General features: G+C 45.4%; 2 protein-coding genes across 2 annotated transcripts in view; one reads left to right on the top strand and one right to left on the bottom strand.

Moving 5' to 3' along the window:
• Tgfbrap1 (transforming growth factor beta receptor associated protein 1) overlaps positions 1-10,922 on the top strand; it is a 61,462-nt gene extending 50,540 nt beyond the window's left edge. Inside the window, exons 9-12 of the mRNA XM_020179670.2 lie at positions 803-949; positions 1,841-2,000; positions 6,284-6,717; positions 8,246-10,922. Coding sequence (XP_020035259.2) covers positions 803-949; positions 1,841-2,000; positions 6,284-6,717; positions 8,246-8,422 — 918 coding nt within the window. The 3' untranslated portion in view covers positions 8,423-10,922. The remainder of the gene's footprint in view (positions 1-802; positions 950-1,840; positions 2,001-6,283; positions 6,718-8,245) is intronic.
• A 10,332-nt stretch (positions 10,923-21,254) lies between these two features.
• Gpr45 (G protein-coupled receptor 45) lies at positions 21,255-24,617 on the bottom strand. Its single transcript, XM_020179676.2, has one exon. The coding sequence runs from the start codon at positions 24,478-24,480 to the stop codon at positions 23,362-23,364; it is 1,119 nt and encodes a 372-aa protein (XP_020035265.1). The 5' UTR covers positions 24,481-24,617; the 3' UTR covers positions 21,255-23,361.
• Positions 24,618-26,448: the final 1,831 nt, after the last annotated feature.

Below are 26,448 nucleotides of genomic sequence, written 5' to 3'. Positions count from 1 at the left end.
AACCCATAAATTCACACTCATTACAACTGTGCTGTATTTCTCGTGTTTCAGGTTCATGGTGAGTATGTGCATGCTCCTGTGTGTGTGTGTGTGTGTGTGTGTGTGTGTGTGTGTGTGTGTGTGTGTATGTGCGCGTGTGCGTGTGATAGGAGTGCACACATCAGTGCCCGCAGAAGCAAAACAGAAGCTCATCACCTCATTCATATTTCCTCAGGAGGCAGAATTAGACCAGGAGTGCTCCATGTGAAAGGCATAGGAAGGCAGCCGGGAAGCTTATTTAGGGACCAAAGGCTCAGACTAGCCAAGTATCATAAATGATCTACCAAGCAGACCATCTGTGTTCAGAAACTGAGTTTGAACTGTAGTGAATGTCTAGCACTTTCTCTGATTTCTCACTTACTCTTTAGAAGGGACAATCGCTGTTTACAGTAATTCTAATAGTACACAGTGTTTCCTCCATGGTTTGTCAAGACCTTACCATTAAATATCATTCTTCAGATTTCCAACCACCTGTAAAGAAATCCTAGCTAGACATGTGAGGGCTTCCGAGTATAGACTGCTTTTCTGTCTTTGCTTTATGCTCTTTGGGCAGGGCTTCATGTTGGGCTATATATAACTGCATTTTGTTAACAACTTTATTGAGATGTGATTGACATACCAGAAGCTATACCTGTTTAATGTGTTATAATCACCAAAGGGTCCATGATGGTTTTATCCAAAGCATGAATGTACAGTGACCAAAAAAAGATGAGAAGAGGTGACTTTGAAAAGACTGATAATTAAATTGCTGCTCTTCCTTTAGATTGGAGTTCAAGTTTTCACCAAGAGACCTTTGGATGAACAGCAGAAAAATAATTTTAATCCAGATGATGTTATCAATTGCCTTAAAAAGTACCCTAAAGCTCTGGTTACGTATCTGGAACACCTCGTTATCGACAGGAGTCTGCAGGTGAGCTCTTCAGAACTTAGACTAAAGTGTGTGGGCTGCCACGTTACAGTTGGGACTTAGAAGGTGGAACCTGCCTGCCAGCTTTTAGCAGACAGTTCTAGTGTCTTGTTCTCAGGCCATTCAGTCTGTTGTTATGGATGGTCTGAGGGAGCACCAACCAAAAGAGACCATCTCGTGTCCACTCCACTTATATGCTTCTTCTCTTTCCCTCTTTACTATTATCCTCAAAGGAAAAGAGAAAAGCTGTACTGTACCTCTTTGTAGAACACTTAAATCCTGTAGCCTGCCCTTTTCAAAATGAGAAGTAGCCTTTTTATGTATCTTCCATATATGTTAATCAGCTTTCTGTCGCTATGACACAATACTTGAGACAATTAACTTATGAAGAGATGGTTTATTTTGACTCATGGTTTTAGAGGTTTCAGCCCACAGTTGGTTGGCCCCATTTCTTTTGGGCCCGTAGTAAGGCAAATCATAATGACAGGAGCACCTGACAGAGCAAAAGTGCTCACCTCATGGCCAGGAAGTGAAAGGCTGTGAGAGGAAGGGACAAGGTTCCCATAATCCCCTTCAAGCGCACATTCCCAGTGACCTAAGGACCTCCCTCTCTAGACCCCACCCTCCAAGAGTACCACTCCAGGGACCAAGCCTTTAATGCATAGGCCTTTGGAGGACCTTCAGCATCCAAACTGTAGCAACTGAAGATTATAAACTTATCTCTGAGTTGGCGTGTTTTGGAGTTTTTTAGTCTAGCAAGGGTATCATGTACATTGTTTTTAATAATCTGTCCAGCTCCCCTCTGCAGTGATCTGTTTGTGGCAGCACTGACTAGGGGGTGAGATCCACAGGCCTCCCTCTTGAAAACTGTCTGTTGGATCCTGTTTGCTGCAGAAAGAAGAATACCACACCCACCTGGCTGTCCTGTACCTAGAAGAGGTGTTGCGGCAGAGGACGCCTGCCAGCAACAAGGACACTGAAGCCACTGAGACTCAAACCAAACTACGGCGCCTACTCCAGAAGTCCGACTTGTACCGAGTCCACTTTCTGATAGGTGAGGACAAACTTGGCATTCTTTCCAGTTAGAAACTTTGGTCAGAGCGTGGAGACAGAGAGCCTGGCTTTGGTGAGACTCTCCATTTTGATCCTATGAGGTGATTCCTTCAGCCTTACTGAAGCAGAGTCAGCCTTTCTGGAGGGCATGTGAGGCTTCTTGGGCTTTCATCCTCTAGGACAGCACAGGTGACATTGGAGCTACCTGTAGGTTTTGGAAGTCTGCAGGTCTGTTGAACATACCTTTATTTAAAGTGCTATATTCAGTTTGAAGTACTGCATGCATCTTAGGTCCTTGTAATGACTCCAGTACAGTTGTCCCTCATTGTCCTCAGGACTCCAAGGGTTTGTTTTGTTTTTTTGTTGTTGTTTTTTATGCAGTGCTGAGAATCGAACACAGGGCCTTGTGCATTCTCAGTAAGTGCTTTACTACTGAGCCACATCTCCAGCCCATAGGACTCCCCCCTTCCCAAGGATATCAAAATCTGTGGATCCTCAAGTCCCCTTGGAAAATGGCATAGTGTTTGTATAGAACCAGTACACATCCTCCATGTACTTTAAATCACCTCATGATAACTTTTAATACCGAATACAATGTAAGTGCTGTGTAAACAGCTATTATATATATTATTGAGGGAATAATGACAAGAAAAAAGTCTGTACATATTCAGTACAGATCCAATTGGTTTTTTCCAGATGTTTTCAGTCTGGGGTTGGTTGAGTCCATTAATCTTGATGAAAGTTTTGTTGGTCGCACTGCCCCCAGTGGCTTCCTCTCACACTACTCAGGGCTCTGAGCCTGAGAGCCTTAATCTAGGAGACACAGTGCAGTGGGCTGGACGGGAACTCAGGTTTTCAGTTCCTCAAAGGTGCAAAGACCATGCTTTTTGAATTACAGAAAGTGCCACACACAGAGCAGCATGGTGCTTGAACCTGATAGAATGAACTCATTTCTTGCTATATTTGGTATCATAGAATTGTTGGTATTAAACTTACTGGAGTTAGGAACATGTTTTTCTTTAACAGCATTTGATACGATTTTCTGACCACTTCTGCCAGTTCTCCTTACTTATAATAATTTTATTTACAAACTCCTCATAAACAGAGTTTAATGAACATTGACCCATTGTGTCAAGGGGGAATACAGGGTTAGGTCAAACTCTGGTCACAGTTTTGTCAAATAATCAGTGAATACATAAGTTTTATGAGTGACTCTATTTAAAGATGCCTCATTTAATAGTATTGTTGATTTTTTTTTTAACATCAAACTCATAATCAGCACTTTAACTCAGGCCTGGGATGAAGCATATCTAACTTAGATTTTCTCCACAGGGCACATCACAGCCTTCCTGTGCTTAGGAACAATAGTCAGCACTGTCACACTACTGTTGGGCCATTTTAAACAGCAAAACTAACAACAGAAGGCACAAAAATGTGAAAAACATGGCACTAAATAGACCGTGAAAAAGATATCTGTATAAAATTTGAAAGCTGTAACAAAAAGGCAGAAGTGCTACCTTGTTCAAACTCGGCTATTGTATAAGCAGTGAAAACTTTTGTTGCAATGTGCTTAGCTGAGAATGACCTTGAAATTGCCACAAGCATTGAGTTCGAGGTTACAAATAAATTTTGGTGAGTAAGCAAATTTGTACATATGGAATCCACAAATAGGATTGACTATATACCAGGCATAGGTCAAAATGCTGAGCATGCATGATGATGCTTAATTCCTTCAAAAGCCCCATGAGGTTTTTCTTCCCATTTTTACAGGAGAGTAAATTGAAACTTAGAGAGGTTGCTTATCCCATGTCACACATCCTGTGAGCAATAGAGCCAGAATGTGGACATGGGCTGATATTTCACATGAGTCACAAACACTGGTTCTAGCTAGCACTTTTACCAGGGCTGCACTTCAGTTGTCGCACCATGCACCCTGTCCATCCGAATTGCTTGGAGTTGCTTGGAATCCATCCAGTAAAGGTGGTTGAATGTTTTCACTGTCACTCCTCACCTGTACTTATTGCTTTACATCTCCCTTTGTAAAAATCTCATGCTAGTCATGAGATTATTGATCAATGTATTCATTCAGCCGGCATTTGAGCACATACAGTGTGTGCCTGTTCATGGAGGATATAAGATGGATGAGACTGGGTTTTGGTCCTCAAAGACCTGTCATTTAACGGGGCTGAAGAGAAGGGCTTCATACCCCACTCTTTGGGTAAGAGGGTTTGGGGAACCTCCTAGAGGAGGTGCTGTTTGAGCAGTCACAAAGTGTGGGCTTGCAGAAAATAGGGGTGTCCTCCAGGGCACTGTGGGAAAGCATGAGATACTCAGAGACTTACTTTGTACCTCTATTAGTCCATTTCCCATTGCTATGTAGGAAAATACTTGAGGCTCAGTACTTTATAAAGAAAAGAGTCTTGCTGGGTGCTGGTGGCATACGCCTGTAATCCTAGCTACTCAGGAGGTAGAGATCAGGAGGAACTATTTGCCAGCCTGGGCAAATAGTTCTCAAGACCCTATATTAAAAAAAAAAAATCACAAAAAAGGAATTAGTGGAGAGGCTCAGGGTGTAGGCCCCAAGTTCAAACCCCAGTACTGCAAAAAGAAAAGAGGTTTATTTGCTCACAGTTTTCAAGGCCAAAAGTTCCAGTATTGGAAGGCCTCATTGACTTGGCCTCTGGTGAGAGCTTAATGATGGATGGCATCATGGCAGGAGCACCCGGGGTGGGGTGGAGATCACATGGCAAGACAGTGCAGCTGGAGAGAGAAGAGATGGCCAACCTTGTTCCTTTATGACAACTCTCCTAAAAGAACTAACCCTAATCTCTTCCAAGGTAATCCCCAAATGTCTTAATTACCTTGCATTAGGCTCTACCTGTTAAAGTTTCTGCCACTTCCCATATCAGCACACTAAGGACTCAACTTCTAACATGTGAGCCCAGGGAGGATATGCACAAACTGTATCCACATCATGGCAGAAGCCATGTGAGTTAGGTGACCTGGGGCTGTGTCAGTCTGGGAAGTTGTGATTATGATTCCGGCCCAGCCTATCCACTTGGGGTGGCCGGGGAGTCCAATGTCAATGAGATAATGGATGTGAAAAATACAGAGCACTGCAGTTATTTTAACCATCTTTGCAGCTCTCCCTGTGCCTTAGATATGGCAGCCTCTTAGTAATAATCCTGTGAGAGGATGGTGATGTGTATCATGGCTCTGTGTCTGATGCTATAGTGACACAACTTATATAGCCAGCCCTCTGTTACAAAACTGGTGATGTCTGCCTTGGGCATCAGGACTGAGGGGCACTCTCATGTGGCCAGATGCCTGTAATTCAAGTACTAACCTTGGTCATAACTAAGAGTTGTCCTTGGAATATCCCTTTACGGTAGGCAGAGATCTTGTTTTTCTCCTGTTTTATAGATGGGATGGGAAGGAAAGTGACTTTGCCAGTGAAGACTCAGCCCACAAAGGGCAGGGCCATGGTCAGGACTGACATTGCCAGGATTATTGCTATTTTCCTTAAAATCTGGAAGAAACAAAAGAAAACCCTTTCTTCCCCACCCTCTTGTTGAATAATGTATACTATAAGGCCACATTCCTTTCAGTGAAGTATGTTTTAAATTGGAATAAAGGGGTAGACCACGTCTTTTGAAGGAAGTGGGTGTCTGGATTCAACTAACCACAGATTGAAAATATTCCAAAACAAATATTTGTTCTGAGTATGTTCAGCCTTAAGTCATTATTCCTTAAGCAGTATAACTATTGACCTAGCATTTACTTTGTATTAGGTATTATAAGTAATCTAGAGATGATTTTAAAAAAAGTGTATGTATAGGTTATTTGCAAACAGGTGCCATTTCCTATAAGGGATTTGAGCATTGGGGATTTTGTGTCCATAGGGAGAGTCCTGGCCTCAGTCACCCGAGGACACAGAGTGATGGTTAGTGCTTTTCTATTTTAGTCAAAAGATAGGAGTAATGAAAGTTGGAGGGATGGTTCTCAGAGATTCACAGGGCCTTCTGAGATCATAGGAAGGTTTGTTTTAGTTATTATCTGAACTTTATAGGTTGAGTGCATCTTCTGTTTTACTAAGACAAGGATTTGCAAGTGGACAATACAAGGAAACCTCTCCATCGAGCATCTAGGTGGCAGTATTTAACAATGTCTATCTAGGTAACCAGCTTGCCTGCCCTTTCTGAGGCTGAGAGCAGCAGGAGCACTGACATGTGGTGGGCCCCTTGCTGGGCCTGCTGGTTTCTGAGAGGTAATTTTGTCTGACAGAGAGGATCCAGGGTGCCAGCCTGCCCATGGAGCGTGCTATCCTTCACGGGAAGCTGGGTGAGCATGAGAAAGCCCTGCATATCCTGGTGCATGAGCTGGGGGACTTCTCGGCAGCCGAGGACTACTGCCTATGGGGCTCTGAGGGCCAGGATGCACTCTGCCGCCAGCGCCTCTTCCACATGTTGCTTGCCATGTATCTCCATGCCGACCCCTCTGCCCATGAACTAACCATGCCTGCCGTGGACCTGCTGAACCGTCATGCCAGGGAGTTCGATGCCACCCAGGTGCTGCAGCTGTTGCCTGGCACCTGGTCAGTGCAGCTACTGTGCCCCTTCTTGATGGGAGCTGTGAGGGACAGCATCCACACCAGGAGGACCACACAGGTTGCTCTTGGCCTGGCCAGGTCGGAAAACTTGATCTACACGTATGATAAGGTGAGTGCCTCACTTTTGGACCAGGTAGCTTCTCTGCTAGCCCATGTTCCTGGAAGCTAGGCTTTTATCTATGGAAACATGGCCTTGGTCAACCTTTCTGTTTCTCCTCTCTGTGAATATCTGATTCTTTTCACTAGAAGCTGCAGTCTAAGTGGGCAGAGGTGAGGCTGGACTGGCAGGTACGACATCAGTGTGGCTTTTCTTTCCATTTGGACAGTGATGGTCAAGAGAGTGTGTGGAAAAAGCTGAGGGAAAGAAAATAGTGTCAGAATAGCAGTGCTCATCAAATGTGTACCACATGCCTTCCAGGCAGTTTACATTGCATCATTTCATCACAACAGTTTTATGCTGTCTCTACTAGTGGTGTCTCCTTTGCACAGCAGAGGAAACTGAGGCACAGGGAAATCACATGGTCAGTAAGTGAAGAGCCTAGAGGTGCCTCCTGGGCTGGCTCAGAATCCCATGTTCTTGTTCCCAGGCTGCACTCACCCTCTGAATGCTCCACATGGCTGCCAGAACAGGAATTGTGTTCCTCTGGCATGTGGAATGTAGAAGCCTCTGTTGATTCTCCACCGCCTGGAAATGTAGTCTCTCACCATCTTGGTCTGACTCCCATCTCTTGCCATATCCTGGCCTTAGTTGCTTGGATCCTCCCCCATGTGGCATGCCTCCTTGTCTCATACCTTCTAGCTTTTGCATGTTTTGTCCTAACCACCTGAAATACCCTTACTCCTTTCTTTGGGCTTGGTGAACATCCAATCAAGATGGAACCTGCTTCTTTTTTCCATGGTAGAAGCATCTCATGCCGTCTCTTTTTGCACACCTGTGCACTTTGTGCATGAGTATGTGTTTGTAATTGTATTTGTTTACTATTAGACTTTGGATTCTTTGAGGGCAGGGAACTTCATCTACTTATCTCAGTTTCCCTAGAGCCCAGCCTGGTGTGTTGAAGGCATTTCATAAATGTTGAATCATGGGTGTAACTAATGACTGCAAGAGAATTCAATAAGTTGCTGCTGGGTCCTGTCAGAAGAATAAATTGTGAATTGTACAGAAGACTTTACCATGTTCTGCATACTGAGACTGGTGGTATAAGGCTTAGTTTCATTAGTGACCTCTAAAGAAATGAAATTGTGTTTCCCAGGACCAGTCAGGAAGGTGGCACTAATTTACTGGATGAATTGCCTAAGTCTCTGATTTACAAATAAGAGGGCCAGGAAGTGAGATGATGTATATAGTTCCATCCAGTTCTGCCACCCATGATTTTATGACAGGCCTAGGTGGAAACAATCAGAGCTCAGAGAACATTGAAGAAGGATCTTGAATAGATAGTGCCAGAAAAGCAGTGATTGCAGTCTTGAAGCTTTTAATGAATTATTTCAGTGTCTCATGAACTATTTCAAGAGGTTGATATGAAAGCAGTCATTGACAGTAATCCTAGGAGATGTGTCAACTCTAAAAACCCAAGAAGTAGTCCATTCAGGCTTGACTCCGTGGCAGCATTCTCAGTCTTGGTTTCTGTTTGCAGATGAAGTTGAAGGGAAGTGTCATCCGGCTCTCGGACAAAAAGCTCTGCCAGCTTTGCCAGAACCCTTTTGGTGAGCCTGCGTTTGTCAGATACCCAAATGGAGGGCTTGTGCACACCCACTGTGCTGCCAGCAGACACACGACTCCCAACTCACCCAGTCCTGGCACCCGGACTTGAAAAGCTCAGCTCCAGAGTGTCAGGGGAACTCCAAATTCTTTCTCCAGCCTGCTGGACTCAAGGAGCAGACAGCTTCCATGCTCTGCCGCAGCCAGAACCAAGGGAAGGCATCTGGGTGCTGGGAGACGCCAGTCCCTGTGAACCAGGACACCTCACTGCTGATTGCTTTTTGTGTGAATGTAAATTGAAAATTCCAAAAATAGAATCAGGCAGGAGTTCACCTGTCTAGTAACAGTTATCTAAAGCACAGGTCTCCTTCAAAAGAAGGGAGTCTTCCCTGTGCAGTGCAGACACAGGTGGTGTCCCACCCCTACCCATCCTACCTTTAGACATGTGTGTTGCTCCTTATGGTCTGGAGACAAAGCCCTTCCTGGCCAGGGCAAGTGTCGGGGTGCAGAACCCCGGGGTGAGCACCTTACCTCTTGAGCAGCAGTGTTCTCCACCCACATGGGGCTCTGCCTTTGCCCCTAGAGGGGCTGACCTTAGGGACATATTTTTTGTTCTTTCTCCTCCAGCTCTCAACCCCTAAAGCTTCTGCCTTGTTTACCTAAGCACTCATTTTTAAGTAAATTCCTAAGCCTCTGGCTGCCTGGCAAATGGAGAGCTATTTAGAAGCTGACCAAACTCCAGGCAAGAAGCCGCCTCGCCCATCCTGAAGGTGGCCGTGGAAAGGGAACCTGTGGCAGGTGAGGGCCCAGGGCACAGTTCTTTCTGGTCACATCAGCTGCTGATTGGAAATGCCTCAATGAACCTGTCACTAAATATTTTTATTTGAATTCATATCATCTTTGTAGTTTTTCTCTCATTTAGAAATTCATCTGTCATATTCATATTCATTAGGGATATTTTTTCTTATAAAACGTACCTCCTCCTGAATACTTGGGAAATTAAAAGGGAAGCATGATGACCTAAACCCAGTGTACTTTCCAGGAGAGAGGCCGGTGTTCACCTGTCCTTGCAGCAGGCAGGCAGCCAGCAGAGCCACCTGTGCCCTCGACCCAGGTGAGACGCTGTTGCTCCCGGCAGGTGCCTCTGCACAACCTTGTGAGGAAGTCCGGTCAGGCTGCCTTACCTCCCAGCACTTTCTATACCTGTCCTGAGCTTTCCTGAATCCTCAGAAGAAAGGTCTTTCATCCATAACCAGCTGGGACTTATTTTGTTTCTGTGTCACATCATGGACAAGCTGCAGCTGTGCTCATTTCACTGCCCTTATTTCAGTTTTCTGATTGGGATGATTGACCCTATGAGGAGCTCACCACAAAGACAGCATGCCCTGTACCGTGGTGCTTGGGAAAACAGCATCAGCTGGTATGGCCAACATACCCTAGAATATACTTCCTCTCCATCGGCTTGAGCCCCACTCAGGCCGAGAAGAGCTCACTGTTCTTTAAAAATTGTTTCCTGTACTAATAATGATCAGTGTATCTTTTCCTTTTGTGATTCCAAGTGAACCAAGAAGCAAAAGCACCCATGCATTGGTGGAGAACTTGACACCGTTTTCCCTTAACCAAGGTTCAATTACCTAAAGAATAAATGATGAAGAATTTCTTGTAGCACAACTGTATGCTGTGTAAAGTGGTATGAATTTGAAGCAACATCGCAAGCTTCCCCCGTGGATGTCTGGGTTGGAGTGTTCATCTTGTGTTTGTCATCATTATCTACTCCATGAGGTGAGGTTTTATTCTTCAAAGAACAAGTTACCCAAATAGACAGTTGCACTTTTCAAGGCACCATTTTCCCTGTACACAAAAGGCTGCAATCTTGTGATTGTTCACTCCTAATTTGGGAATACTGATCCCATTTTCTCTCCATACATTGATCAATATTTTGAAACATCTGTCATCCTTTCAAAGAAGGAGAATTAAAGCTGAGCAGTTTTTCATCCCTACCAAATCCTTTAACACGGCAGTATTCTGCGACAGTGTGCAGAATCGTTCCGCGGTAAAAGCTGCATTCTCTAACCTGCCTTGCACTCTCACAAGGTCCTTTTCTCAAATCCTATTTTTAAGACAAATACATGGTTCTCTCTCACAGGCCTGCTGTTTTGCAACTGTGCTGTTGAATAGAGCATTAGAACTGACACGCAGGCCTCTCCCTCTCATTAGACTCAGCGTAACCATTCTAGTTCAAACAGCATGATTAGAGCTCAGTTTACGTTAATATTCTGTGGGCAGTACTGTTTAATTTTATGAAGTGTTTATCCGTCATTGCCTATTGAGTATTAATGTAGGAGTGTTACATAGGCTCTGGGGCCCTGGGCCTCAGTTCTGAGCTGAGAAGTGTGGAAAGCTATGCTTGCCACTCCAGGAGTGCAGGGAGGTGGCCACAGGGCCACACTGTCCCATGGGTGTCTGTGCATTTGGAGTGGCCCTTGCTTTTTGCTTGCTCATCCATGGAAACTTTGTGTCTGCAACTTTCTCCTTTTCCCCTGACTGGGTCCCAGGTACACAAGATGTACAAATGTAAACTTACTGATTTTATTAAAATTCTTCTAATTCTTTGTTCTTTCTGTAATTCTTTAAATAAAAAGTACCCTGCAGAAGTGATGGTTTCCACACACGCCATTCCTAAGTCTGAGGAGCTCTAGAACATAGTTGCATCTCCTGGCGGTTCCTTATACCTACAGAATGACTTGCAGCGGCAAGTTAGTTATGTCAGTTATGAGCTGACTGAGTTCAGCCTTTCCACCTCTGCATTTATCTCCTGTGTATTAGGGCACTCCCAGACATGCCTTTGGATGAATCATGTACTGAGCAATCACACAGCAAGGAGATTGCTGATGCCTTCTTACCTACATCACTTTTGAGCCAAATGCTGTTAAGTAAGCCATTTACCCCTGCATTTCTAACCCTAAATATACTCAAGGAATATAATCAAATCTCGCCCTTTACATTAACTCTACTTCCTCCCTTAGAATGTGGCTCGTAGCAGGTCTTTGAGCAATTATGTGGAGTCACACATTTTTTGTGGTCTTTTATTCCAGGCACTTCTGTCATTGAGGAAAGGGGAAAGGTCATGCTAGCCCTGGTGACATCTTGCCTGCTCTAACCCTATTCCTTCTGCTGTGTGGCCAGGTTAATCTCAAATATGTGTGGAGAGAGAGGTGAGCTGTCATGACTTACCATGTTTCAAACTGAAGAAACTGAGGCGCTGTTGTTCTGGAGATTTTCTTGGCCTTTGAGCACCAACTCAACACTGTAGCTTCTGTGTGCAGATTCTCTTGCCTGACACCTTCCCAACCAAACACAAGTGACAACCAGAAACCAGCCCAGGTCTTAACTGTTAGTCAAACCATAGTGATGCTGCTTTTAGAAAATCATGAAGCAGCAACTTTAATATCCTTTTCTCAGTCTTACGTCACTGTTATCCTAAGGTCTATTAGCATTTTGGGGAGTCAGAGGGAGGCGGGATTAGACATATATACTGGACTGAAAAGGAAGAGGTTGTGGATTCACACTGAATTGTGAGACTTCTACAAAGGCAAGGCAAGGCCTAGCAACTGAGAGAAAATGTAAATTAATGTCCTAAATATGTGTGTCCTGGAAGCAGAGACTGGCGTCTGCCTCAGTTAAATGAGCTGTGACTCGCATTAGGAGTAATTAGATATTAACTGACACCCCATTTGCTCCCAGCAGATCTGTCAACCTTAGCGTTTGAAATGAAAATGTACACGACTCCAGACCATATGGACCAGAGGCCTTTTCACCTTCATAGAAACTCAGTGGCTGGAGTACCATCTAAAAGCTTGTTAACACGCTGTTCCAAGATAAGCGCTTAAATTAATGAAGCCTGCTTTTCTTTAGCTTGCGACGGGATGGGAAACAAATAGCTATAATTCAGTCTGCAGCCCAGAGTCATAAATTTGTTAAATGAGATCACGTGGCAGAAAGGAATTAGAAAGATTCAGTGGGCTAAGTGTGACTTGAGAGGTAAGATGTTAGATACTAGGAAACCTAGGTCCCATTGGGCTGTAACATGCTTGTCTGTGGTCCTGGGCAACCATGTCCCCTAGATCTTGGGAGTCTTATCCATAAACAGGAGATGGAGCTGAGGTCCCCTCCTGTGTTACTGTTCCAAGCAAGAAAGATGGGACGAGCTAACAGATACAGTCTTTATCTTTGGATACCAAATGCTGCTACAGGATCTAGAGTCCCAAAGTAGCCCCCACGGCACCCAGCATGGGGGCTCCTGTTGAGCTTCATCATGGATGTGTCTCTGAGACATGTCAGCACTCCCAGACCACATTGCATGGTCCATGATGAGGATGGTGACTATAGCCACCCCACCCACCCTGGTTCCAGTTCTGCTGTCTGGAGCTGGCTGCACATGTCCCTTTCAGAGCTGGTGTTCAGACACCCTAGTACTCCAGCCAAGTATAGGGGTGTCTCCCTGTACAAGGCCAAGAATCTCTGTGCCTTGTCTCTGGCTTCTGCAGGTCCTTAACCACTGTGGTCATCTTTCTCTATAGACCATTTTCCATTTGTCTCACTTGAAATGTCAATTTTCCCTTTGCAAATTCCCAGCCTGATCTCACAGGAGAAGGAGCTACTTGTCACTGCCGCTAGCCCTGTCCTGTTGACAGCCTGCCTCTCTGTTGTCACCTATGTGTTGGGGAGTTACCTGGAGCAGCTGATGAGCATGACAGAGTTAGGGAGCCACGCAGCCCCTCCCCTGCTCCCACCTCTGCAGTCTGGTTGGTGCAGGGAAGTCCCAGCACCTGTCTAAATTGACTCAACCTATTGCTGCCTTACGGGCTACTACTGACAAACTCACCAATAACTGTAGCCAGAATGCCAAACTTCTGCTTTGTTAGAGTTCCGGTGCAAGACAGCATTTCCTCGGCTGTTACTTACAAAATAACATAACACTTCTAAAGAGATTCTGTTTCTTCACTTTCAGTTAATTTAGAAGCATATATTCACTCCATGTGAATATATAAACTTAGTAACTCAATGTTATGTCCACAAAAGAGAAAAGGTTACTATAATACTAATATGACTGTTTAAAAACATTTTCTGCAAATGTTAGTTTTTTAAATTACAGACTATACATACCATGAAATTTGTCATCTTAACCCTTTATTATCTATTTATGGTGCTACTGGGGATTGAACTCAGGGCCTCGTACTTATTAGGCAGATGCTCCACCCCTTGAGTCACACTCCTGGTCCTTTTTTGCTTTGGCAATTTTCAGTTATGGTCTCCCATTTTTGCCCAGGGTGGAGCTGCTCCATCCCCTCCAGTAGCAGGGACCACAGGTATGTCCACTACCACTCCTGACTTACTGATTGAGATGGGGGTCTCACTAAGTTTTTGCCTGGGCTGATCTCAAACTGTGATCCTTCCTATCTCCACCTCCCCGGAAGCTGGGATTACATGTGTGAGCTACCACACCCAGCTATCATCTTAACCATGATTAAGCATATGTTTAAGTGGCATAGATTCATTCACATCGTCATGCATCCATCACCACCATCTATCCCCACAACTGTTTTCATCATCCCAAACCAGGGGAATAATAACTTCTCATCCCCCACCCCCACCCCATTGGCACCCACATTCTTTCTGTCGTTAAGAATTTGACTACTCCAGATACCCCGTGTAAGTAGAATCACGTAGTGTTTATTCTTTGGTGACTAACTGCTTTCACTTGCCATAATATTCTTGAGGCTCATCCATGGGTAGGATGTGTCAGTTTCTCTTAGTGCTGAATCTCATTCCATGGCTTTTAGATAGTTTGTGCATAGACCACTTGCATGTAGCTATTGTATATAAAATTAGAATTGCTATTTTATATATTCATATGAACATATAACCCTCTATCAGCCCATCTAAAAGCCATTCATTTGTTGTTCTGATCTCTCATCTCTTAGGGTTAAAACAGACCAACAGGTTCAAAAGTGGTCTGAGGCAGACCCTTGAGAATGGGTTCAAGTCAGCACAAGGTGTTGTCATTGAGGAAAAGCACAAAGATCCCCCATCCATGATGTGACACTCGCTATCTACAAAGGTCTGTGTAAAGCTGGTTCAGAAATGGGCCTCACTAACACAGAAAAAGGCAGCCAGACCCCAGGCAGGTACCTGCAGGCCAGGGCAGGTGCCAGAGCGGGCAGGAGTGTCCCATTGGCAGGTCTCCTAAGAGGTGTTTGCATTTTTTCCATCGTTTTCCCCAACCTCTCTTTATATAAATCTCAACATCTTTTGGGAAGGGAAGAAAGTGTGTCCTGCGCCCACATTCCTAGTCATGCCCCTGCTTGGACAGTTTCTCCAGTTACTGTGACTTCCATTTCTGCCCATGATACTGACATCCAGGAGGGCTGACCACCTGAGGATCTGACCACAGGACAGGAAGAAGGCATTTCTCTGCCTCACTTTCCTGAAAGAGCAAGAAGCAGCATTGCAGGCAATATAGATTGGGTGTGGGCATGGGTCTGGGGTGGGAAGGGCTAGTCAGCACGATTTCTCTGTGCATGAGACAGGAGCAGTGCCTCAGCAAGTTCAAACCAGCCCATTTCCTTTGTCCACCACCATGGGAAGCCTGGGTTCTGTGGGTTTCCTAGCCTGTTTGCACACCTCCTTTGCAGGCCTGTGTCCTGGGTAATTTTGGTGGAAGATACATCAGCAAAGGTTGTCTAATTATAGAGGGAGGGATGGCTGTGTTATGTCCAACATGAGAGCATCCTAACCATAATTTCATGCAGTTGAATGTTGGAAGCAGGCAGGGGCAGTGCCAGGATCCCATTTGTGCTTGATTTGCACCTTCTGTTATTTTGTGTTTACAAAAATACAAGAAAATGCACTGCTTCTTAAGCAATAGACAGGAGGTCAGCTGGCTGTGCAGAGATGCACAGGATTCTCCAAAGTAAGAGGACCAATATGAAATTGTATGTGTGTGTGCATGTGTGTGTGGGGGGGGCGGGGGGGAGAGAGAGAGAGAGGAAAATGAAGAATTGGCTCATCTGATTATAGAGAAGTCCCCACAATCTCCTGAGCAAGTTGGAGGCCAGGAAAGTTGATGATATGAGTCAGTCTGAGTCCAAAGGCTGAGACCCAGGGGAGCTGATGGAGTAAGTCCCAGTTTAAGAGCAGAAGATGGGAGGAGGTATCTGATCTTAAGCACTGAGGAAGGTATAAAAAAGGGGCAAATTCCTCTTTCCTCTACTTTTTGTTCATTTCAGGCTCTCAGTGGATTGGATAATGCCCACCCACATAAGGGAGGGCCATCTGCTCTACTGAGGCACCAATCCAAATGCTGACGTCATTTGGAAACACCATCACAGGCATATACAGAAATGTTTAATCTGGATACCCTGCAACTTATTCACATTGATACATAATTAACTCCCATAGCCAGGCATGGTAGTGCACACCTGTAATGCCAGCAGCTTGGGAGGTAGAAGTACAAGGATTGAGGTTTAAGGCTGGCTGGGGCAAAAGCATGAGACCCTATCAAAAATAAAGCAAAAAGGGCTAGGACCATATCTCAAGTGGTAAAGCACTTTCCTAGCAAGTATGAGGCCTTAAGTTTAGGTCCACTCCCTCCCTCCAAGTTTTTTTTTTTAACCACCATACACATCTCATGGGCAGAAGACAGAGGATCTTTGTGGGGAGGGGGAATGTCCAGGAAGAGGAAGCAACAGAGCCTGACCTGGAGATGGGTGACATTAGGCCTCTTGGAAATTCAACAAAAGGATCAGTTTGACCAGAACCCTGAGTGAAACGGAGAATGGTAACAGCTGGGACTGGAGGGTGAAGCTTTATCCTGGTTCTAAGCAGAAGAATAAACAAGTATTTGTGGAACAGCATGGTGGTGCACCCCTGTAATCCCAGCACTTGGGAGGCAGAGACATGAGGATTGTGAGTTCCAGGCCAGCCTGGACAACAGAAAACAAAACAAAAAACAATAAAACAAGTGTTTGTGCTATGGAAAGACCATAAAGTCCACATGTGAGGGAGAACATCTGATTTTTGGCTTTCTGAGCCTGGCTAACCACTTAAGATGATGTTCTCCAGTTCTATCCATTTACTTGCAAATGGTAAGATTTCATTCTTCTTCATGGCTGAGTAAAATTCCACTGTGTATAAATACCACATTTTCTTAATCCATTCGTCAGTAGTGGGGCATCTTGGCTTTTTCCATAACTTGGCTATTGTGAATAGTGTCGCAATAAACACACAGTGTGCAGTTGCCTCTGGAGTAACCTGTGTTGCATTCCTTTGGGTATATCTAATACAAATGCAGTAATATTATTGGACGTGGTCACACCCCAAGTGGAGGACACATACAAGACGAATAGGGAAAGGTAGGAAACTCAAAATTTGAAAGTGTTTGATGTCTCCACTGCAAAGGAGCTAATACATTAACCTTAAAGCGACAGCGGTCAATATGGGAAGGTGACCGGGAAGTAGTGAAGAGGTCAGGTAGAGATGAATCAATTCAGGTTGTAATACACTTGTGCATGGAAGCAATGCTAGGAATCTCTCTGTATAGCTATCCTTATCTCAACTAGCAAAAATGCTTGCTTTCTTATTATTGCTCATGTCTTCTCTTCAACAAAATTGGAGAAAAGGGTAGAACAAGTTCTGCCTGGAAGTGGGGGGGGGAGGAGGGAGGAGGTGGGGGAAGCGGGGGGGGGGGAACGGGGGAGGGGGGGAGATGGCCCAAACAATGTGTACATATGAATAAATGAATAAAGAAAAAAAAAGACCAAAAAGCTCACCACCCACGGGGGCTGGTGCCAACATTTCCATCTGGTATTTTCTTACCCATCTTAGTCTTTACAGAATCAAGACCAAGAGTTTTGAATGACATAGGAAAGGAGGGGAGGGAAAACAAAATGGTTTAGTCAATCAGTTTATTTGGAGAAGACTTTGTTTTAAAATACAGTGCTTAATAAAAATTTGAGATATGGTGAGGCCAATGGATCAGGAGACAATTGCCACTGAAGAGTTTATGCGGGCTTTGAATAATTTCAGTGAACCCTGGGGCAGAAGGGCCCGGTGGGAGGTGTGTGGCAGAGCCCTTGTGAACACCTTCATCCCTTTCTCTCTGAGCTCTTGCTCTTTTGGAACTGGTTTAGGTTTACAGTGAAAGCAGGTGGCAGTAAAGCAAGGCTGCCCCTCGTGTTCAGTCTTTTCTGCATGCATCTGCTCACCCTTCTTTCCACCCCTGTGAGGTAACACAGCCCAAGTCCCTCAACCAGAAGCCGATCAGAGACTGGAGCCATACTCTTAGGCTTCCCAGCCTACATAACCATGGACAAAATAATTTCTTTTAATAAATTACATCATCTGAGATTTTCTGTTATAGCAAAAGAAAACAACACCAAAGAAGGAAGAGGGTTGGGGAAGGAGGAGGATATGTAGGCAGAAGGAGACTCACATGAAGGTATGGCAGAGATTTAGAAATTAATGTGACAAGGACTTGAGGGAGGTCCTTGGAGAATATGGGAAGCCTCCAGGAGCACCTGTCTGGTCCTGGCTGGAGAGAAACACAGTAGTGTGCACGGCTACCTGTGCAGGTCTTAAGGGGATGGACTCCGGCAGCACCCCAGGTTCCCCACATGAGAGACATGGTTTCTAGTGGCCTCCACTGGCTGCTTCCTGAGAGGCCTGTTGAATCCCAGAGACAGTCTGGAGGCTTTGGGGAGAAAAAGCTTTGAGGCAGATGTGGTTTTTCCCTTTTTTCTGCTAATTTTTGAAAGCAAGGGAAGCTTTCCACTTTTCCTCGTGGATTTTTTTTTTTGAAGTGTTCAGTCTTGGTCTTCGTGGTGAGCAGTAACCCTCTCTTCACAGTGTAATAAGGCATTCAAAGACTTCCTGATACCACCGCAAAATCCTGAAATTGAGGGGCTACTCCAGCAGCATTTCAATGAGGGAGGAAATAGGAAATGCATTCCCCCGAGGACTGCGCAGAAGACACAGCAAGCTTTTTAAAAAAATGCTAAATGAGCTTGGTCATTGTTTCCTAGGCTGTTGTCATTGGCAAAGGGACTGTGGATGCCAGAGGCAGCAGCGAAGTGCATGAGATGAAACATGAAGATCCAGTCCTTATTAACTGGGCCGTGGGGATCTGCAGGCATTTACCTGAACACCTCAGGAGGCTGAACTTGTATAGCAGGGCCCTCCAAAGCGTGATTGCAAAAGGTCAAGTCCTGTTAGCATCTCAGCTCTTCTCACACAGATAAGCTCTTTCTGTTCCTATCAGACTAATGAGGATCTGCAAATCTGTGTGCATCCCCCTACTGGCTCCCTCTTGAGCCACAGCAATCTCTGGCACCTCTCCGATTCCCAGGACACTTTGTTCTTGACTCCTCCAGGATGAAGGATAGAGAGCAGGAGTTAATCTGAAACTCTCTGCTAAAGTAACCTTGGACACCTGCCCAGAATGACAGACACACCTGCTGCATTTTGCATTCCAACATCCTTTCATTCATATAGAATCCAGATGCTAATCTCCCAGCAAGGGTCCCCAAGCCTTCCCTTTCCTTAAATGTTTAAATTACCACGGTCTGGCCTGTCCCCAGTCTACACTGCCATAGGCAACCGGTCTCCACCATTCAATAGCCAATGCTTTGAAATTACTCTTTCCTTTAATGTAATCGAATTCTCAGTGTTGATCTCAATCAGTTTTGTTTTAAATAGTATTTTTTTCTTCTTATGTTGGCAGAGTCCAGCCTTTTGTGGCTGCGAATTTTCAAATAGCATAGTTTTTATGTCTCCCCTCATTTGCATCTGAAAGGTTTAATGTGGTGATTTTTTTCCTCTTTACCACAGGCAGAAAGGCATGCAGTTTTTGCCTGTGCACCTAGACGCCATCTGTTGCGGGTAGGGGTAAAAAGACCACCATCTTCAATGGGCATATTTATTTTACCATGAAAAATAGGGTTCGTTTACAAAATTTTTGCTTAGGACTTCAGATTTCCTATGTGTTCTAGGACCACTTGTTTTTTAAAATTTGTGCTGGGAGCCCATTAAATCTTCCTCCTCTTCCAGGATTAGCAGGCTGTGGCTGGGCACATAGCCACTGACTGGGGACTCCATTTCCCAGCCTCCTTTGCAGCTGGGTATGGTCACGTGACCACAGAGGACCAGTCACATGTAGGGTTGTTAATCACATACTCTTCCATACCTGTTTCCCCATCCCCACAAATGCTGGAAGACAGAAGTAGTAACCACATAGCGGAGAGCCCACCTAGCAGCCCTGGACTTTTTCATGTTTGTCTGTTCAAAGTCACTTTAGTGTTGGCTGTCTTTGCTATAGCATATCACCTTCCTGCCTCCCTGACTTTCCATATATGCTGCGGACCTCAGAAGGCTCTCAGAAGATCAGGTGTGCACTTGTGTGGTGCTTTGACCAGGCATGGGAATGAGGTGGTACTGACTTGCGCATCCATCCAGTTCCTCCCATCAGCCTCGCGAGCCATCTCACAGGCCAGCAGAGTTTTGGATGAAGTGAAGGGGTGCAGTTGAGGTCATTTTGTTCTTTAAAGTGCAATCCATGCGCCTGGCCTCAGTGGGTATTGTGTTCTTGCCAATTGAACCCTGAAACCTCAGGCCGCATGTGGATGGGGAAGAGGATGGTGATAGTGTGACATAGTGAATACATATTTTGTCTCTACTTTGGTTTCTGACACATAGCTCCTAAAACTCTGGGACTCTCCAGAGCAATAGAGGTCTTTTTTAAATTTTTTATTCATTTATTCACATGTGCATGCAATGTTTGCACCATTTCTCCCCCTTGCCCCCCGCCCCCTCCCTCTCCCTAGAGTTTTGTTTTTGGTATGATAATGAGATGACTGGTGGGGAGGAGCGACTCCAGGTAGCTTCAAGATGGGGCTGGTCACCAGGAAGACCAACACTACAGAGTTGGGACTTTCAGATCTACCCCCAGTTCTCCTCTAGTGAGGGGAGAGTTGATCTCCAGTGGCCTGTGATGTGATCATTCTTGCCTATGTAGTGAGCCTTCATAACAAACCCAGCAAGATAGGGTTCAGATTGGCTTCCAGAAGGCTGAACCTAGTGAGGCCCTCCTGGGGGTGGTACTCCTGGAGAGGGCAGGTAGACTCAGTGTCCATACCCACATGCCTCCCCTTGGCATCTCTTCAGTCTGGTTGTCCATCTGTAGAACCCTTTGTGATGAAAAAATAAATGCCAGCAGAAAGTGTTGTCTTAGGCTCTGGAAGCAAATTAATCAAGCTCTAGGAGGGTGTCTTGGGAATTTCCCATTTACAGAAGTATAGGTGACAACCTAATATTTGCCACTGGTATCTGAAGAGAGTGGGGCACTCTTGGGGACTAAACCCTCAACCTGTGGGCTCTGATGCCACCTCTTGTAGTTACTGTCAGAATGAATTGAATTAGGGGCCACACTAATTGGAGAATTCCTTGTTTTTTTTCAGAAGAACTTAACAGCCTACTTCTGAAACAAAATTTTCCACCCTTATCCATGAAAAGACCAAACCTTGGTGAGGAAGCCAGTAGACCTGTAACAGTTATCACCTCTGAACTTCAGCATCTGCCTTGGACAAGGCCTTCCTTGGATTCAGTCCTTTATATTATTTCTATTTATTTATTTATGTGTATATTTTTGCAGGGCTAGGGATTGAACCCAGACAAATGCTCTGCCACTGAGCTATGCCCCAGCTCTCTGCTTATTCTTCACTGTGGCCTTCTGGCTCAGAGGAGTCTGACTGTTTCAAAGATGAAGAAGGTGAGGCTCAGAAACTATATGACTTGGCCAGACTTGCACAGAGAGTGAGGTAACCTGGGATTTGGGACTTACTATTCATGATCTTGGTGTGAATTTTAGCAAGAACATGGTCTTACACACCGAAAAGGCAATAATACTTTATTTAAAATATATACAAAATTGTTACTTTGAAACATATATTACTGTCCAACATATATCATATAACATGGATTGATGTAAATTTTGGTACCTTCATTAATTCAGTTTTTTTATTTCTCTTTTGCTCAAGGTTCCTGAAGAAAAGTATCTGAAATGTCCATGAGAGGGGAGGTGCCCATAGGCTCAGTCCCCTCAGAGGCCTGGTGGTGTTCTTGGGCAACACTGAGCCCTGCAACCCTGTCCCATGGGAGCTGAAGGAAAACCCTGGCCTTGCTGGGGGTTACTAGGTACACAGAATTGATGGAACCAACCTTAATCTCCCATACACCCATTGCTCACCTTCTCTTTCCTCTCTCTCCATCTTGATTGGTGAGAACAAGTGTCAGTTTGTTTGGTTTTTTTTTGACAGACCCTCCTCTGGTCTGAGATCAATGTAAATTATGTTTTCATCATCTCCTTTCCTTCCCTGCTTCCATGACTTCTACCACAGGAAAAGAGAGTGAGACTGGAGACCTGGCTCCTGAATATAACTTGGAAAAAGTAAGAAATAAAGCAAAAATGGAGCTTTTGTGCTCTTAGACTGAGTTCCCACTGTCCTGAGATAAATCAGACAACTCCTTTTGGGCACAGCCTGGGCCTCATTCATCACTATCTCTGGCAAAGTGCCTACATCTAACAAGCACTTAATAATGCTCAGTGCATGAATGAATAAATGAATGCAGGGGATCTGGCGGTTACAGAAGGAGGTGACATGAATAATCTCACTGGCTAGTCCTTGATAGAGTCAGACCTGGAATCAGATTTCCTGAATTTGTCCTTAAATTTCAGACTCTCCTCAGATCTGCAAAGAGAGCACAATGGACCCATTGTGCTACCCTGAATTTAGGGATGTCACCTCCCAACTTCGGAAGCCCTTGGTGATACTTGACTGTGGGTGCAGTGGCAGAGAATAGGGGGCAAGCAGAAAAGGTCCCCTCTAGGCAGCTTCACTCCCAAGATCCAGTCCAGAGCAGGAGAGTCCGTCAGTGGCAGTGGGTATGATGGAGGGAAGAGGGACAGGAATGAAAGGGGACGCCAGCTGGGGGAGGGGGTTCTGTCCCTGCAGCAGGTTTCATAGTGCAGTGGGTTTGGTGCCTCACAAAGGCTCTGGAGTCCTGGAGTGTCCAGAAAAAATGTGTAAACAAAGCCCAGTGATTGCTGGCTTCTGATTCTGAGAGCAAGTCACTATCAAATACTTATTCAATGGATGGGTTACAACAGGAGTTTTTTGGGGTTTTTTTCACACTGGAAAGGATGAACTCAATGAGAGGCTGGAATGCCAGTGGAGGGAGAGGGAAGGGGTGGATGACTAGGCTGGCCTGGTAAGGGGGTGGGGACATGCATGAGTGCCCAGGGGAGCTTCTCATTTCAGTTGAGCTGTCCCACAATATCCTGTGAGCTTTGAGCCACTGAGGCCCTCTTCATCTATCCCACCAGGGACCTCAATGGTGCAGGGCTCACTCTGTCCCAGTGTGATCTTCATTTTTTTTTTTGAAAGGATCTTCATTTTTTTTTTAAGCAGGGTTAGAAATGCATACCTGACCCTCAAGTATTTGTGGGGTTCTCCGGACCCCACAAATAATAACTGAAGGATGCTGGTGTTAAGTACAGTGACCAATGACTGTGAGACGACACCTACTTGGCTCAGAATCTAACACTGCTCTTGAGCAGATAGGGTGTGTTGCTCAGAGGGCAGAACTAGGCTCTTTTGACACATCCCTTCTTCTCCACCTTCAGCCAGCTTCACTCCAGCTTCCCCTTCTCTTCCCTCACCCTCTGTCCAACCTCTGCACTCTCCACTCCATGCCAACCTTGCCTAACTCCCTTGCAGTCCCCACCAGACCCACATACACCTCAGATGAAATTAAAAAATAATACATCTTGTGGAAATCTGAAATTTGGGAGCTGCAGCTCATCTGCTAACAAATGAGTACCTTTGTGCTTAGTCACAACAAACAAACAAAAACGCAGACAATGGCTAAAGTGCAGAGAAGCAGAGCTCTCCGTGAGTTGGGACCCTCTGGTCCTTGACTGGCCCTTCCCTGTTTCCCCTAAACAGCAGACTGGTTTTCGTTGCACACATAGACTGTGCTTGGCTGGATTCTCCTTTGGATCCGCTCAGGCACTTTGGGAAGGATTTGAAATGTCTGGGGCAGCAACTCTATGCACGCCTCGCGGAATTTCTTGATCCTCCAGCAGTAGACAATGGGGTTGAAGACTGACTTGAGGTAACTGAGCCACAGGACGCACGTGCTAGTGGTGTAGAAGGAGGAGCTGTAGTAAAACCGCCGGCTGAACACGGATAGGAGGCTATAGACGGAGTGCGGCAGCCAGCAGAACGAGAAGCCCACAAAGAGGATCAGGATGGTAGTGAAGGCCTTGGTTTTGAAGCTCAAGTCCAGGCTGACCTGCTGCTGCCGCTGAAGCCGCCTGAGGCCAGCCCTGGTCAGCTGTCTCAGGTCCAGGCTGTCGGACTGGTTGTGTACACGGACCGCATTCTTCCGCACCGTGTTGAGGATGCACATGTAGGAGCACAGCATGACGCCGAAGGGCACGAAGAACACGGCCACCACCAGCGTCACCACGTAGGCGCGATCGGCCGGGAACTCGGTGTAGCCCAGAACGCACTGCGGGGCGCGTGCGGGCACCTCCACGAACGTCCAGCCGGTGAGCGAGGGGACCGAGATGCAGAAAGACAGCACCCAGGAGACCACAATGATCACCTTGGCCCTGCGGGGGTTCAGCTTGTCCTGGCGCTGGACGATGATGAGAAATCGGTCCACGCTAATGATGAGCAGGATGGCCACTCCCTCCAGAACAAAAAACCAGTACAGCGTGGCCGAGAGCCGACAAAAGTGGTCCCCAAAGTGCCAACGGACGGTGATGAGCGTGATGGCGGTGAAGGGCATGCAGCATAACGACAGCATGATGTCGGAAAAGGCCAGCGTGGCCAGCAGCAGATTGATGGCAGAGCGCATGGCCGGCCTCTGATACACGATGATGCAGACAACCGTGTTACCGAGGAACCCAACGACGATCATCAGCATCATCATTATTGCCAACGATATCCTGAGTGGAGCGGACAGTGGGGTGGCCTGGGAGTCCGAGGCGTTGCTCATGTTCATCAGCACATACTCGTAAGTCTCAACAGATGTGCTGTTACAGGCCATCACGAGAGAATGTTGGAGCAGGGACAGAAATGGCTGCAAGGGCACCCCTCAGCACTCTGGTGGCTTTCCTGTTCTGTCTGCCTGCTGCATCTCTTCTTGGATGTCTGAGAATCTCTAGGGCCCTGGAGTAGGAGGGAGGAGTCTTTCTTTGGGAGCTAGCTGGGATTTGTGACTCATCAATCACATCCTGATCTTCTCTCTGGCAGTCAGTGGTGTGCACATCATCCACTGGGACGCTGTCTGCAGCCTAGAGCAAGCAAGAGTACAAGAGAATGGAGTTAGTCTTTGCAAGCATGGTGAATAGAACACATGTTTAAGTTTGGCAGATACAAAGGTCACACTTGGTGGGTTTCACATCTGGATTCAACCAGGACAGGAAATATTCAGAAAAAACAGTGGCAACTGAACTATTTTTTCTTATCATTCTCCGAACAATATAGCAATTATTTACATAGCATTTACATTATAGTATGTATTATAAACAATCTAGAGATGAGTTAAAGTATGCAGGATCACGTGCCTAGAGGATATGCAAATACCATGTCATTTAATATGAGGGGCTTCTTCAGGAATTTTGGTCTCCCAGGCAGTTCAGGAAGCATTCCCTGGTAGACACTGAGGGACGCTAGAGTGGAGAGAGAGAATGACTCATTTATTTATTCATTTAGAACAAATACTGAGTCTCAGCAGTCCAGAAGAACCTAATCACACTCCTTTGGGGCACTGAGGAAGTAGGTACTTTGTAATTAACATTTCGGTAATACACATTTATGTGATAGCTTGAGTTTAAGCTACCTGGCTGAACAAGCCAACTTCCATTAGAAGGCAGCTGCAAGAGGGCCAGGCTTTTTCTCCGTTTGTCCTCTGTTGTGTCTCTCCAGTGTCTGTGACAGTGCCTGGGAGGCAGGAGATACCCAGTAGATTCTTGTTGAGATGAGTAAGTGATAGTTGATGCTGCTGCTATAATAGTTCTTTAACATTTTACAAAAACTGCTTTATTGAGGTATAGCTGACATGCAAAAGGTTGTTTGTGTTCATATCTCAGCGAGCACTAGGGTAAGTGTATACCATGAAATAATCGCCACCATCGAGGCCATAAACATCTCTGTTACCTCCCAAAGTTTGCCTTCTACCCTCTCTATTATTATTCTTTTTGTGTGTAAGGTAAGAACACCTAAGATCTACCCTCTTAGCAAATTTTAAGCATACATTTTATTTGTTTTATTTTTTAAAACTATTAAGCATATTTGTTTAACTTTATGTTGAGATAAGTGTAAATTCACAAGGAGTTATAAGAAAGAAGTAACTCCCATATGCCTTTCACCCAGTAACATTTTGGAAAACTGTAATGCTACTATAATATTATTCTTGGAAATCTTGATAAGGAGAAGGGAATTCTCCCCAAAGATAAAGCCTTTAAGAAGATAATGCTAATTTTCATTTTCTTTCTTAGAAATGTGTCAAGAATGGTGTTTAGCAGCTTGGGTCTGCAGTTAGATTGCCTGGGCTGGGTGAATGTAGCCTGTCCCATTTATCTATCCCTGGACATCCTCTGACTCACTGATTAATCACTGCCACAGGACTCCCCATCTGGAACACTCTGACATTAATCAGGCCTACATGTAGAGTAGCTATTCAAGACACAGAGTGATGTCACCACACCTGGATGATAGAAGGGTCTCAGAAAATGACGCTATTATCATTTGAGCCCTGTGGCAAACCAATCGCCCTGTTACAATGGCTACTGCTTAATGTATGTGTTAGAAACATGTGCACACATTTGCATGTGTACTGCACCTGCCAGCAGATGAATCAAGGATGTTTTGAAGTCCATTTCCATGCCCCTTCTCCCCCACCTTGTCTATTCTAGCTGATGACACCAGGCAGTCAGTCGACCCCAGAAGGCTAATCCAGAGCCTGACCAATGACACAGGGCATAACACTTAGCTGGAAGTTTGAATTAAGAAG

Source organism: Castor canadensis, chromosome 12, assembly GCF_047511655.1.
Source record: "Castor canadensis chromosome 12, mCasCan1.hap1v2, whole genome shotgun sequence".
Classification (NCBI taxonomy): domain Eukaryota; kingdom Metazoa; phylum Chordata; class Mammalia; order Rodentia; family Castoridae; genus Castor; species Castor canadensis.
Note: the sequence above shows the minus strand (reverse complement) of the source record. Positions and strands in the feature narration are given on the sequence as shown.

Coding starts and splice junctions, on each gene's coding strand:
- Gpr45 (XM_020179676.2), bottom strand. CDS start 24,480: ATGGCCTGTAACAGCACATCTGTTGAGACTTACGAGTATGTGCTGATG.